This window comes from Mastomys coucha, unplaced genomic scaffold (assembly GCF_008632895.1).
Source record: "Mastomys coucha isolate ucsf_1 unplaced genomic scaffold, UCSF_Mcou_1 pScaffold15, whole genome shotgun sequence".
NCBI lineage: Eukaryota > Metazoa > Chordata > Mammalia > Rodentia > Muridae > Mastomys > Mastomys coucha.
Window position 1 is genome coordinate 60,039,035 of NW_022196897.1, and position 12,673 is coordinate 60,051,707.

Consider the following 12,673-nt stretch of genomic DNA (forward strand, 5'->3'; position numbering starts at 1 on the left):
TTCTGAGAGACTATTAGAGAACTATTAGAAGGTGGAGCCTAGCTGGGGGGAAGTGGGTCACCAGGAGAAGGTCTTACAGTTTATAGCCCAGGTGTGCTTCCTGTCCTCTTTCCTTCCTGCTGCACAGAGCTATAAGTAAGTAGCCTCCACTCCTGCCAGTGTGGCCTGGAGCTGCTCCTGCTGCCACCCATTAAAACAGAACTAAAATAAATTCTTAAAGTTGTTTCTTCTCAGGATTTTGGTTAAAGCTGTAAGAAAAATAATCAGTACACAAAATTGCTTCACCATGTGATTCGTAAATATTTGGAACCAGTTTACAGAAGAAAGGAGGAAGAGTTCAGAGCTGCAGGCTAGAGCAGGGTTCCTAAGACTTCTCCCATTAATAACCTCATTAGACCTGAGCAAATTTTAATGGGTATAGAGGTATATGAAATATGCAAATGAACCAAGTATTTACTGATAATAAATTATACAAATTTTATTTTAAAACCATTTTTGAATGCATATATTACCATTTACTAGAAACTAGAGCAACTTGCATACTATGAGATGAATGTTTACATAAAGAATTAAACACTGGCTGAATATTTGATACTGCAGCACCTTCAGTGTTTGTCAGAGTTGACTGTCAATACTGAGAAGGCCCTTCACAAAAATACAAGTACAAGATGGCAGAAATATCTTAAGGGCCATTTCAAAAATTGTTAAAAATTCTGTCTTAATTCCAAGCCCAAACTTTTCATTTAATAAAAAACAAAAACAAAAACAAGCAAAACTACAAAAAAACTTTCAGCCAGCAATCGGAACAATTTAAAATCACAGGCGAATGCTATCAGAAACACCTTGTATTCATTACATGTTTAATCATGAATTAATTTTTGGCTGCCACACACTTAGAAACCTTTTTAATGTTTCACAATTAAAATTAAAAATGTGCGACATTTTTCACAATTCTCCTTGTTCAGTTATGAGGGTTGTGATTCACAGATTAGTCAGGCATGGTGGTGCACGCCTTTATTCCCTACGCTAGGGAGGAAGAGGCTGATGGATCTTTTTGAGTTCAAGGGCAGTCCAGTCTACAGAGCTAGTTACAGAACAGCAAAGGCATATAGAATCCCTATCTCAAAAAGACAAAAGTCATCACCATCGCCATCCTCGAGATCATTGTCAACTTCTGTGAGCTACATAATCCTAGGATCCATAAATAGACCTTAATGGCCATTCTGGTGGGAGTAAGATGGCAAGGCTGATAAATGTGGATAACAAAGATCGTGCTAATCAGATTGGACAAAGAAACCAAACCCTACTGGAAACTAAACTTTACTGGCTAAAGCTCAGGTCTGACAGAGACTCTTAACATCTTCCTGCTAGCTCTTAAAAGCTTGAGTGAGGCTGAATTCAAGTCACAGACAGTAAGCAACCATGGAGGCTGTGGCATAGTTACAGTTCACTGCTTTTATTCAGGTTTACGGGGCAAAAAGGCAACAAACAGGACAGATAAATATATATAAAAACAAAAACAAAAACCTCCAGTTTCATGCTGAGTGAGGAAGAACATGAATATAAAGTTGCTGTGAAGTAGGGGGCACACAAAGCATTTGTAACTGTTAAAGAGATTAGTTCCACTGAAGACTATAAATACGAATAACTTTCTCCGAAGTATTTATAGTAAAGAAAAGGCAATTGTGTCATCAAGATGGTTTGAAGCGTTGAGAGCCGAACTCCACCTCCAGAACCACTTAGAGGTAGATGGAGAGAACTGACTTCACAAAAACGTCTCCTGACCTTCACATGCAGCCCTGTGGCATGAACATTCTCACAAACATAGTAACAATAAATAAAAATTTTAAATATACATGTAATTGAAAGGACTATTTAAAAAGTTGTGGCACCAAACTTTTTATTTGACAATGAAAAATCTGGAAACTGCTGAAAAGAATTTAGTTTGATAGAGACAAGTATTACATAAAACTGAGAATTCTGTGCTAGGCATAGTGGCATACGCCTTTAATCCCAGACAGAGGCAGAAAAATCTCTGAATTCCAGGCTAGCCTGGTCAACAGAGAACATTCCAAGACAGCCAAGGCTATACAGAGAAACCCTGTGTGGGAGGATGGGTGAGGCATAACAAAAACAAAACCATTGAGAATTCCCAATTCCAAAAACCTGGAGACCTCCACAACCTCCATCTTTCTGAATAATGACATGAGTCCACAAGTGAGAAACCACACATCTGATCTCACAGAACAAGTAGCAGTCAGAATGAAGGAATTCAAAAAACTGCACTAGACTGTCCTCAGGCAGTACGCATATACAATGTATAGGAAACATAAATGTGTCTGTGTTTAGAATTTGGATCATATATTCAAAATATAACAGAAAGCACGTGCAAATAATAAAGAATATGAAAAAACAATCCACATCAGAAACACTTCTGATCCCAATAATTTTAGATACAATTTAAGCAATCTGTACAGGGAAGGAGGGAGGGAGGGATAGATGGGGGAAGGCAGGGACAGATGGAGGGAAGAAAGGGGAATTGCTGGACAAAACATAATTTTAGGAATATACTAAAAGCCCATTGAAATGCATACTTTTAAAGCTCAAATATTCTAGTATATGAACTGTCTAAAGAGCCATTTAAAAGCAACAGAAAAAAAAGTGTATGGTTTCCTGCGGATAAGAATATTCAGTCAGCTTCAGGTTTGGTTAGTGGAAAACTGAAAGAATTTCTGTCTGCAGACTTTTATCTTGGCCTTTGGAGCTGGGGGCAAGGTCATCTGGTAGAGCTCAGGAATGCATGGAATTACAGAGTGAGCACAAGTAACAGGTTTGGGGAGCATAGGGATACAGCTGCAGCAGTGCAGAACACACAGAGATACTGCTAAGGGCCCATGGAGATCATATGCATAAGAATGTGTTCTTAAAAATCTTTTCTGTGTTTGCAGGCTATTGGGAAAGAAAAGGTGAATATATATATATACCAGTGACATATCTAGCCTTTTCTATCAGTTCTTAGATGAATTAATTTACTCCTGTCTTACGTGCTATACAAACTGATGATCCTAAATCAGTCTAATTTCTGCTTTATCTCGGGAGGGCTCACACACCTCCGCACTCCCCAACTTCTATCCTCAACAGAACAGGGTACACTAAGACTCATACCATTTATGCAATATACTGAACACACTATCCACCATGCAGCTGGACTCATAATCCTTTTCCAAAGTAATATGGCTCAGTCCACAACTTCTGTTGAGTTAATCCTTCCCAAGATAGTCTCTAATGGGCATTTGACCCAAGGCAGTGGTGTCCTACAAGAGCTCTGCCAAAATCGGAGTAAAGGCAATGTGATGCTCAGGCTCATGAGTCTGGATCATAAAATATAAAGAATAAACATAGAAACTGCGTGAAAAATTCAGAAAGAACACAAGTAACCTGCCTGAAATTAAGCAAAGTAGGCAGGCATAAATTGTAAAAAAAAAAAAGCAAAAGTCAGAAATAAAAATAATATATAAGGCAAGATATAAATCATAGCAGCAATAGAAGGAAGGTGACAGAGAAACAGCACATCTGGTCTGTGAGTGGCGGAGTGCCGGAGAGAGGCACACACTGCTGACTGAGTCCTGGAGCTGCTCTGGCACGACTTACAATTCAACTCCAAAGGCATATACAATAAACATTCTCAAAAATTTTTTTCATTTCATTGCATTTATTGCCTTGTATTTTAAGAATAAAATCCCATTTCTTAAAATAGTATTGAGCTGAACCTGTTCCTTACAAATAAAAGCTTCAATTTAAAAGTAAAAGAAAATTTCTGAGAGTAAATGATTTAGAAGTTTTTCATCTCTAGCAATCTTTAGCTATATGTTCATATGCTTATGTGACCAAATATGAAGTCATTTTATTCTCTAAAACCTAGCAATAGTTCTTTGCTAAAATGACTGTAAATTAAGCAAAATATAGTGTTAAGAAAATTATTTGATTAATTATAGTCAGTTATGCAGAGGTCCTCATGAAAAAAGCAAAAAGGGAAAAATTAGCTCAACCCTCAATCTTTTCCATTGCTGCTTAAAAGTATCCCTGTTCAAACCCCTCATCAGCATTTAAAATAATTACTTCTGGACCCATGAAGTAGTTCAACCTACTACCATACTCTGGTATTCTAAAGGAGAATGGCCACTATAAGCTCATGTATTTGAATGCTCAGTCCCCAGTTGGTGGAATGGTCTTGGGAAGGATTAGGAGTTGTGGCCTTGTTGGCTTTCAAAAACCCACACCATTTCTAGATAGTCTCTCTGCCTTGAAGTTGTGGATCAGATATAAGCTATCAGCTACAGCTCCTGCACCATGCCTACATACAAAACCTATTCTGCCATGATGATCATGAATTAACTCTCTGAAACTGTGAACAAGCCCCAATTAAATGTTTTCTTTTATAACTTGCCTTAGTCATGGTGTCACTTCATGGCAATAGAAAAGTAAGACACAAGTTTGAGTCCTACATTGATATTATCACATCAAATTAAGAATTTTATCATTCTCATTTTAAAAATTTTATCTTTTAAAACCTTTTGAATATATATTATATACTTCTGAATTTATATATTATTTGAATGTACACATTAAATGTGTATATATGTACATTCAAATAATAAATCATAATAATCTATCTATATTCCTGATTAATACACATTTTTTTTCAAAAAAGGGATGTGTGTGTATGTGTGTGTGTGTTTGTGTGTGTACATGTATGTAAGTGCCTGCAGAAATTAGAAGAGGGCATTGGGTCCCCACAAGGTGGCATTGTAAGCTGCTGGACATGAGTGTTGGGAACTGAACTCGGGTCTTCTGAAAGAGCAGTAAGCATTCTTAATAACTGAGCCATCTCTCCAGTCCTCATCACTCTTCTCTGTGTTTAAGTTCATATATATGCAGACACATATGTATGTGCTTATGTAAGTGTTCATGTGATGGCCAGAGGTCAAACTCAGCGTCATTCCTCAGAAGTCTCTCATTCGCCTGGAGCTTATCAAGTAGGCTGGGCTGACTGGCCAGTAAGTCGGAGGAATTCTGCTGCCCCTGTCTCTCTAGTACAGAGAATATAAATGTGCCAAGCACCCTGCTTTTTTTTTTTTTTAATGTGGCTTCTCAGGGATCAAACTAAGGACCTCTTACAAGCACTTAGCCAATTGAGCTATCTTCCCCAGTCTATGCATCATCAAGTTTTAAACTGACTGATCTACTTAACTGTTTATTTAACTTTAGGGTTTGCTTTCTATAAATTTACTTTATAATAACTACAAAGAGTCTAGAGCAGTGGCTCAGAGGTTAACAGTACTACTCTTACAGAGAACTTGAGTTCAGTTCCCACTCAGATGCTGCTCACATCTAGTTACAGGCAGTTCTGAGACTTTCTTCGGGCCTTTATAGGTACCAGGCACTCACATAATACACACAGACATACACGTAAGTAGGCACTCACACATACATATAAAAATAAATACATAAATAAAAGTGATAAAAAAGTAGAAGTTTACCTAAGCATTTGACATTCTTAATGTATTATTTTTAATGGAATAAGCCAAATAGGAAAAAAAACCCATAATTCTATTTTATAAGATATCTAGAATAGGCAAATCTTTGGAGACAGAAAAGAAATCAAAAGTTACCAGGAGCAGGGATAAGAAAGTAGGAAATCATTGCTGTTTGTTTGGAGACAGGGTTTCTCTGTGTAGCCAGAGCTGTCCTGGAGCTGGCTCAGCAGACTATGCTGGCCTCCAACTCACATGTATCTTCCTGCCTCTGCCTCCCAAATCCTGGGACTAAAGGCATGCACCACCACCACAGCCCCATGGAAAGTCATTGTTTAAAGACCACAGAATTTCTTTCACTCTGAGTTTATGAAAAACTCAAGTGAAGACTACTCAGCACCACTGAATTATATACTTAAAACTGGTTAATGGTGAATGTTATACTATGTATAACTTACCATGATAAATACCATTATTAGAGCAGGAGTCTTCTGCTTTAACACTTAACTTAATGGATAACTAAGACATTGACTGTGGGGCAAGACGGTATGTGCTTGCAATTCCAGCACTCAGGAGATGGAGGCAGGAGGTTACTGAGTTCAAGGGCCGCCTGGCCAGTACAGAGGAGCAGGGAGAAGAACAAGAAAAATGGAGTATGTGGTCTACACCTGTAATTTTAGCACCCAGAAGGCTGAGGTGGGAAAATTACCATAAGTGTGAAACCAGAGACGTCGTGAGTTCCAGGAACAGACATGGGTTTCATTTTAAACAGCTTGCCTTCGCTAACTGGAAATTGTACAGGAAGAGGAAAGGACACTCTTCAGCATCAATAAGTATTTCTCTTCATATCTCTTTCTTTAGAAATGATGCTTTTAGGGGCTGAAGAGGTAAGTTAGATGGCAGCATGATAGTCTAGCACGAGTAGAATTCTGGGTTCTATGCTAAGCAGAACATAAAGCCAGATGCAGTAGCACACTCCTGAAATTCCCAAACTTGGAAGATGGAAACAGGAGGATCAAGAATTCAAGTGCATCTTTGGCTCAGAGTTTGAGGCCAGCCTAGGCTAGGTGACAATCTGACTAAATAACAATAACAAGAAGCTATATTTAAATCAATTAAGACTATCCCTAGCTTAAGCCAGGTATGTTTTTACATACCAAAAATCCCAGCACTTGGAAGTCCAAGGGCAGGAAGATCATAGTTCAAAGCCAGCCTGGGCTACACGTTTCAGAAAATGTCTCTAATGCATCCTTCCAAGAATTCTATTTTTTTTCCCCCTTGAAAATTAGTTAAAATGAGGCCATAGTAGAGTAAGTCTTTAGTATGATTGGCAACATTTTAGCAAGAGTACTGTTAGGACAGAGGAAACACAACTATATAAAGGCTATGATAAAGGGATCACCACTGTTGCTCCTTGTAATGGTTTGTATTATGTTTGGCCTTGGGAGTAGTGGCACTGTTGGGAGCTGTGGTCTTGTTGGAGTAGGTGTGACACTGTGGGTGTGGGCTTTAAGATCCTCATCCTAGCTGCCTGGAAGCCAGTATTCTGATAGCAGCCTTCAGATGAAAATGTATAGTTCTTTCTACACCATGCCTGCCTGGATGCTGCCATGTTCCTGCCTTGACGATAATGGACTGAACCTCTGAACGTGTAATCCAGCCTCAATTAAATGTTGTTCTTAGAAAAGTTGCCTTGGTCATGGTGTCTGTTCACAGCAGTAAAACCGTAACTAAGACACTCCTGGACATATGTGCTATCATATCTTTGCTAATCCTCAGAAAAGAGCTGAAATGTCACAGAGCTCTTTGAGTTATGACCAAGGTAACATTCACTGGAGTAGGAAGAGAATTATTTTAGTTTTTTTTGTAGTAGAGGGTGATGGCATTCCAAATGAGGGACAGAATCTAACTGAATGACTACCTGAACACTACTAAAAACAAAATAAATCTCAGATAGATTGCAAACTTAAATGTGAAAGGTTAACAATAAAGCTTGTAACACAAGATATGAGATGATATTTCAAACATATATTTATGCACATAAGAGGGTTTGTGTCACTTTCCACAGAGCACATGTGGTCAGAAGACAACTGTGTTAGTCAGGTTTCTTTTTCCCACCAAGTGGATTCTAAGGACTCAAACTCAGTTTGTCAGGCTTGGGTGGCAAGTGCCTTTATCTACTGAGCCACCTCACCACCCCATTTGATCTATGAGACAATTTCTCTTGCAGTGAGTGAGGCTGGTCTATAACTCCTGATCTTCCTGCCTTGGCCTTCAAGTATATTACAGGTATCTGCCGCCATGCCTGGCATCTGTGCATATGTGTGCTAGGGGTGCACATTCACGTGTAAGAGGGTGTTTACATATATGCGTACACGTGCTAAGCAAGCACTTTACTATTAAACATCATCCCTATCCAAAGGAATGGTATTTTTGTGTCCTTAGTAGTGTTTTTCAACATATTTTATATATTTTATTAACTCTTTGATGATTCATACAATGTATTTTGATCATATTTATCTTAACTCCTTTCAGATCGACCACCACAATTTTGTGTCTTTTTTTTTTTTTAAATAACCCGTCCAATTTGTATCATCTGTGTGGGTCATCCACCAGAGCACAGTCAATGCAACAAGAGACAGAGCATTAAATATAACCTGACTCTTCCTTCCCCAGAAGCTGTTAAATGTCAACATCACTTCAGCTAAGGGTTGGGGGCTTTTGAGCGCCTCCATGCTGGAACGCTGATTGGCTTCATCATGTGCAGGTCTTACGCCACAGCTGCTGTGAGCTCATGAGTGCAGCTATCTGGTCATGTCCAGAAGACACTGCTTCACACCAGTCCTCCCTCCCAACCCAAGGAAGATTTTTATATCCATTTTCCATTTTCTTCTCTATCCTAACCCTCATGTACATCTACCTCTCCATTCTTTATCATGTGTAAAGAAATGAGCCTAACAGTAAGAGAAGTAAGGCACACAATGGAAACTGGCAGTGCACATATCTTCCGGTCCCAAGTCAACTATTTTTACTACCACTTGTTGACAGTGTCCCTAGATTTAGAAGACAAGTGTAGGATCTTTCTGTCTTTCTTTCTTAAGAAAAGCCAAAGTTTATTTAAAGAGGACAATTTTATTAGGGTTTAAAAGAATACCCCAAGGTAGGCAGCTGTAAATCTCAGTAGCTGCCTGGAGGAGGAGAACATAGAAGAGAAACAAAGACGACATGCCTTTTAGTTAAGTCAACACAGAGATCAGCTGCATGGCAGAAAGAGGGGCTGCTTCAGAGAAAGTAAGAAAGCCCAGAGTATCAGTAAAGGCCTGCTTACAAGAGAAATATAAAGAAGAACTATGCTTTTCTGAGAAACTCAGAAGAGCAGACAGACTCAGGAGGTAGCTCAGCTACAGCTCTGCTAGCTACTGCTGGTTTCTTTCTAAGTAGTAGTTTATAAACACTGAAAATAAACGTGGGAGGGGGAAACGCCATAATTTAGTTCTGAAACCTAAAACAAATATCTGCAATAAAAATTAACATAAAAAAGAAAAGTATTTCTACAGCAAAGTTGCATATAAAGCAAGAACAGTTACTAGAAAATATTATTATGCATCTCTTTTTAAAATGAGAAGTACTAATTTTAAACTCATATAAAACTTTAAGACTGACATTTAAGCATCTACCACAATGCTACAAATAATAATTCACTAATGTGATTAAAAATATAGCTGAGTAGTGGAATAATGGTGGCTATTTCCACTCCATAAAAAATAAAATTTCTGTCTACCTTAAAAGTGTATTCATTTGTGGCTGGAGAGATGGCTCAGCAGTTAAGAGCACTGGCTGCTCTTCTAGAGGTCCTGAGTTCAATTTCCAACAACCACATGGTAGTTTACAACCATCTGTAATGGGATCCAATGCCGTCTTCTGGTGTGTCTGAAGACAGCAACAGTGCACTCATATACATAAAATAAATAAATAAATAAATATTTAAAGAAAAAATACCCAGGAAGAAAAGAACCTTCTAAAAAATGTACATTCATTCAAAGGTAGCATGGTAGCTCATCTCTGTAATTCCAGTGCTCAGGAGGCTGAGACAGGAGGATCACAGCTAGTTTGAGAGCAGTTTGGTTTACATGATAACACTGAGGCCACACTAGCTTACAAACTAAGACCTTATCTCAAACGGACACAACCAGGAATTGGAGATGGCTCATTTGGTAAAGTGCTTACTACGGAAGCATGCAGTCCCAAGTTAAATCCCTAGAAGCACGAAAAGCCACACACAGTAGATAAACATTTGTAATCCCAATGTACCTCAGCCAGAGACAGAAAGAGACAGACAGACACAGACAGACAGACACAGAGTCACAGAGAGAGAATCCCCTTAAGTCTATGGGCCAGCTAGTCTGGCACATAAAATAGTAAATAACTAAAGACTTGTTTTCAAAGAAAATGGAAAGAAAGGTCCACCCTTGAAGTTGTCTCTACTTCCACATGTTTACTGTACCATAAACGGACCTATATCCCACTTAGAAATGTGTTTGTTTGTGTGTGGGGGCTCTCTCTCTCTCTCTCTCTCTCTCACACACACACACACACACACACACACATACACACACACACACACACACGCTCATTCTGTCTAGCCCTAGGAAGACCAATCTTTTGTGTAAATCATTAATTCAAATCTTTGAAGTTCATATATTTATCATTTTTCTATACCCAGTTAAGTTTTTCATTGCAAACTATGTTTCTTTAGTACTGTAACTCAAAAATCTACCCCATAACCACATAAATTCTCAATATTACTATGACTTGCTAATAACCATGAGTCTTGGTTGTATGCTCAAATAAAACTTCTCCAAAAAACAAACAAAACAAAAAAGCAGAAATAAATTTTTATTCTAAAATTCAATAATAACAAATAGTTTATGTGATTTATTTTTAAAGCGAGAAAAGCACACTTAAGTATTTCTTTATAGTTGTAAATGCTTACTTACATATTCTGGTTTTAGTTTTTTGTCGCCTCCCCTCACGGCCACCTTCTCTAGTTTATCTAGAATGGGCCCAATCATCTCCTCATCTTTCAGCTGAAGCTCTTCATGAATTATTTCTATATCTCGAATGGGATCTACACTTCCTTCCACATGTGTGATATCATCATCTTCAAAAGCACCTAAAATGAATTAAAAATGAATTCAATAAACAGATGATATAGAAGGTGATTGTAATCACAGTAAACAGAGTGGAGGACTTTTAGACAGGGAGCAAACAGCTACAGCAAATCAACTGTTCTTAACTTTTTTCAAGCAAACCATAGCAGTTTCCTCCATTTGGTAATACTTAACATATAACCACAGACATAGTAGTTCAAGAGAGTCAACATTTAAAAAACTGATATAGACAAGTAAAATAGGAAAACAAAATTTCATTCCAGAACTACTGGTTGCTTTCAAGTTTGGTATATAAGAGATACAGAATGCCAGGCACGAAAGCCTGAAGTTTTAAGCTGCACTATTAGGGTTTCCAAGGGAAACCAGATTTGAGGGGGTGAGGGGCTCAAATCATCTGGCAGACCTCTTCTCTGCTTCAATCTACTTTATCACTGTGGCTCTGACGGTGATTAGATAATGAACCACTCAGACACACAATTTACACAGCAGCTAATTTCATCGGCCTGATTTGAGGGTATGGTTTTTAGGGGGCTATCAAAGAAGCAGATGAAGGTGCATTTGTCATATATGAGTGACAACCATTCACACTATCTGAACAAAATGGTGCTGGCCCTTATTAGAAACACATGCTATTATCACATATTTAAAGTGCAGTTGAAGCCATAATTTCAAATTGCCAACTAGAAACATAAGGGTAAAACAACCAGATATTACTGAAGCATGTGTACTGACTTTATGCCCTTCTGAAGACATAATGTGGCAACATAATTCTATTGGGATTTACTCAAATTACCAGATAAAGAACAGTATCACACAAAAATGAATAAATGTTATGAAATATTATAAACAGAAAGCACAAAACAATAAACACTTATAAACAAATTAATTTCATAAAAATCATCCATTTGATTATACTACCTAAGAGTTATTTTATAAGTATTATAGGAATCATGAGTAAGCTAAGTATTATAGGAATCATAAGTTAGCTTAAATTTGATAAAGAAACAGCAAATATAGATATAGTTAATTTTTATTTAATATAGACTAGGATATTCTTGTTATAGGTTATAAAGACTTCTAAATTGCAACTGCCTAGTATTTTTAAAAGTCACTTTTAATCCCAATGTGGATTGTTCAGTAATAAGCCACAAAATATAGGTATTTAAATATTTAAGTGCTTTAAGCATTGAACTGGTTCATTACATGATGTCAAATTCATATGAACAAAATAAGCAAAAAACAAAACAAAAGCCAAAAATCTCCTAACTTGGTGTATTTCTTACTAAACACAATTGACACATCAGCCCCCTCCCCCACAGGCACAAATATTCTTTCTTGCTATGATTGACTTTACAAAGAGACAAGAGAGCAGCATAAGCAGCACAGCCAGCTACAGAGACGGCCGAGTCAGCCTGGGCACCCTGAGTTGATAGTATCTCCCTGGCACGCGGGAAGCTCTGGTTTGATCTCCAAGAGTACTTAAACTAGGTGTACTGGGGCAGAAACAAGAACATCAGAGGTTCAAGGTCATGTCTAATGACACAGCAAAGAAAAGAAGAACTAACTGCATCGTCTAGTACCCTGAACAGCTGTGTTTCTATAGAGACTGATGGCTGCGCTGATTCAACAACACCCCTGAAAATCTGAGCACCCAGCACAGACAGCACAGGAGTGCACTAGGCATATGAGAGAGTGTCCTACTTTACTCCAGAAGAAGGAAATGTTGGATGAAAACTAAAGCGGTAGCTAGACCTTCACAAACGCCAAGTATGTTTCCTGAGATCTATGGCTTAGATAATTTTCCAGAGTGGGGGTGGGATGGGAGGCAAGCAAGCAAGGGAAACAGAGAGGCTTGAAATGAAGACATTATTAAAGGAAACATGATAAGATTGCTGGGTAACATGGAAGGAGCTGCAGAGAGCAGGGACTGAAAGAAGGGCAAGCCAGTCTAAATATAGCTATCTCCTA

At 38.1% G+C, this 12,673-nt stretch overlaps 1 protein-coding gene across 1 annotated transcript in view; it reads right to left on the reverse strand.

Moving 5' to 3' along the window:
- The window catches only part of Ola1 (Obg like ATPase 1), a 121,665-nt gene that overhangs the window by 52,078 nt on the left and 56,914 nt on the right, over positions 1 to 12,673 (reverse strand). The window contains exon 5 of the mRNA XM_031370621.1: positions 10,532 to 10,707. Coding sequence (XP_031226481.1) covers positions 10,532 to 10,707 — 176 coding nt within the window. The remainder of the gene's footprint in view (positions 1 to 10,531; positions 10,708 to 12,673) is intronic.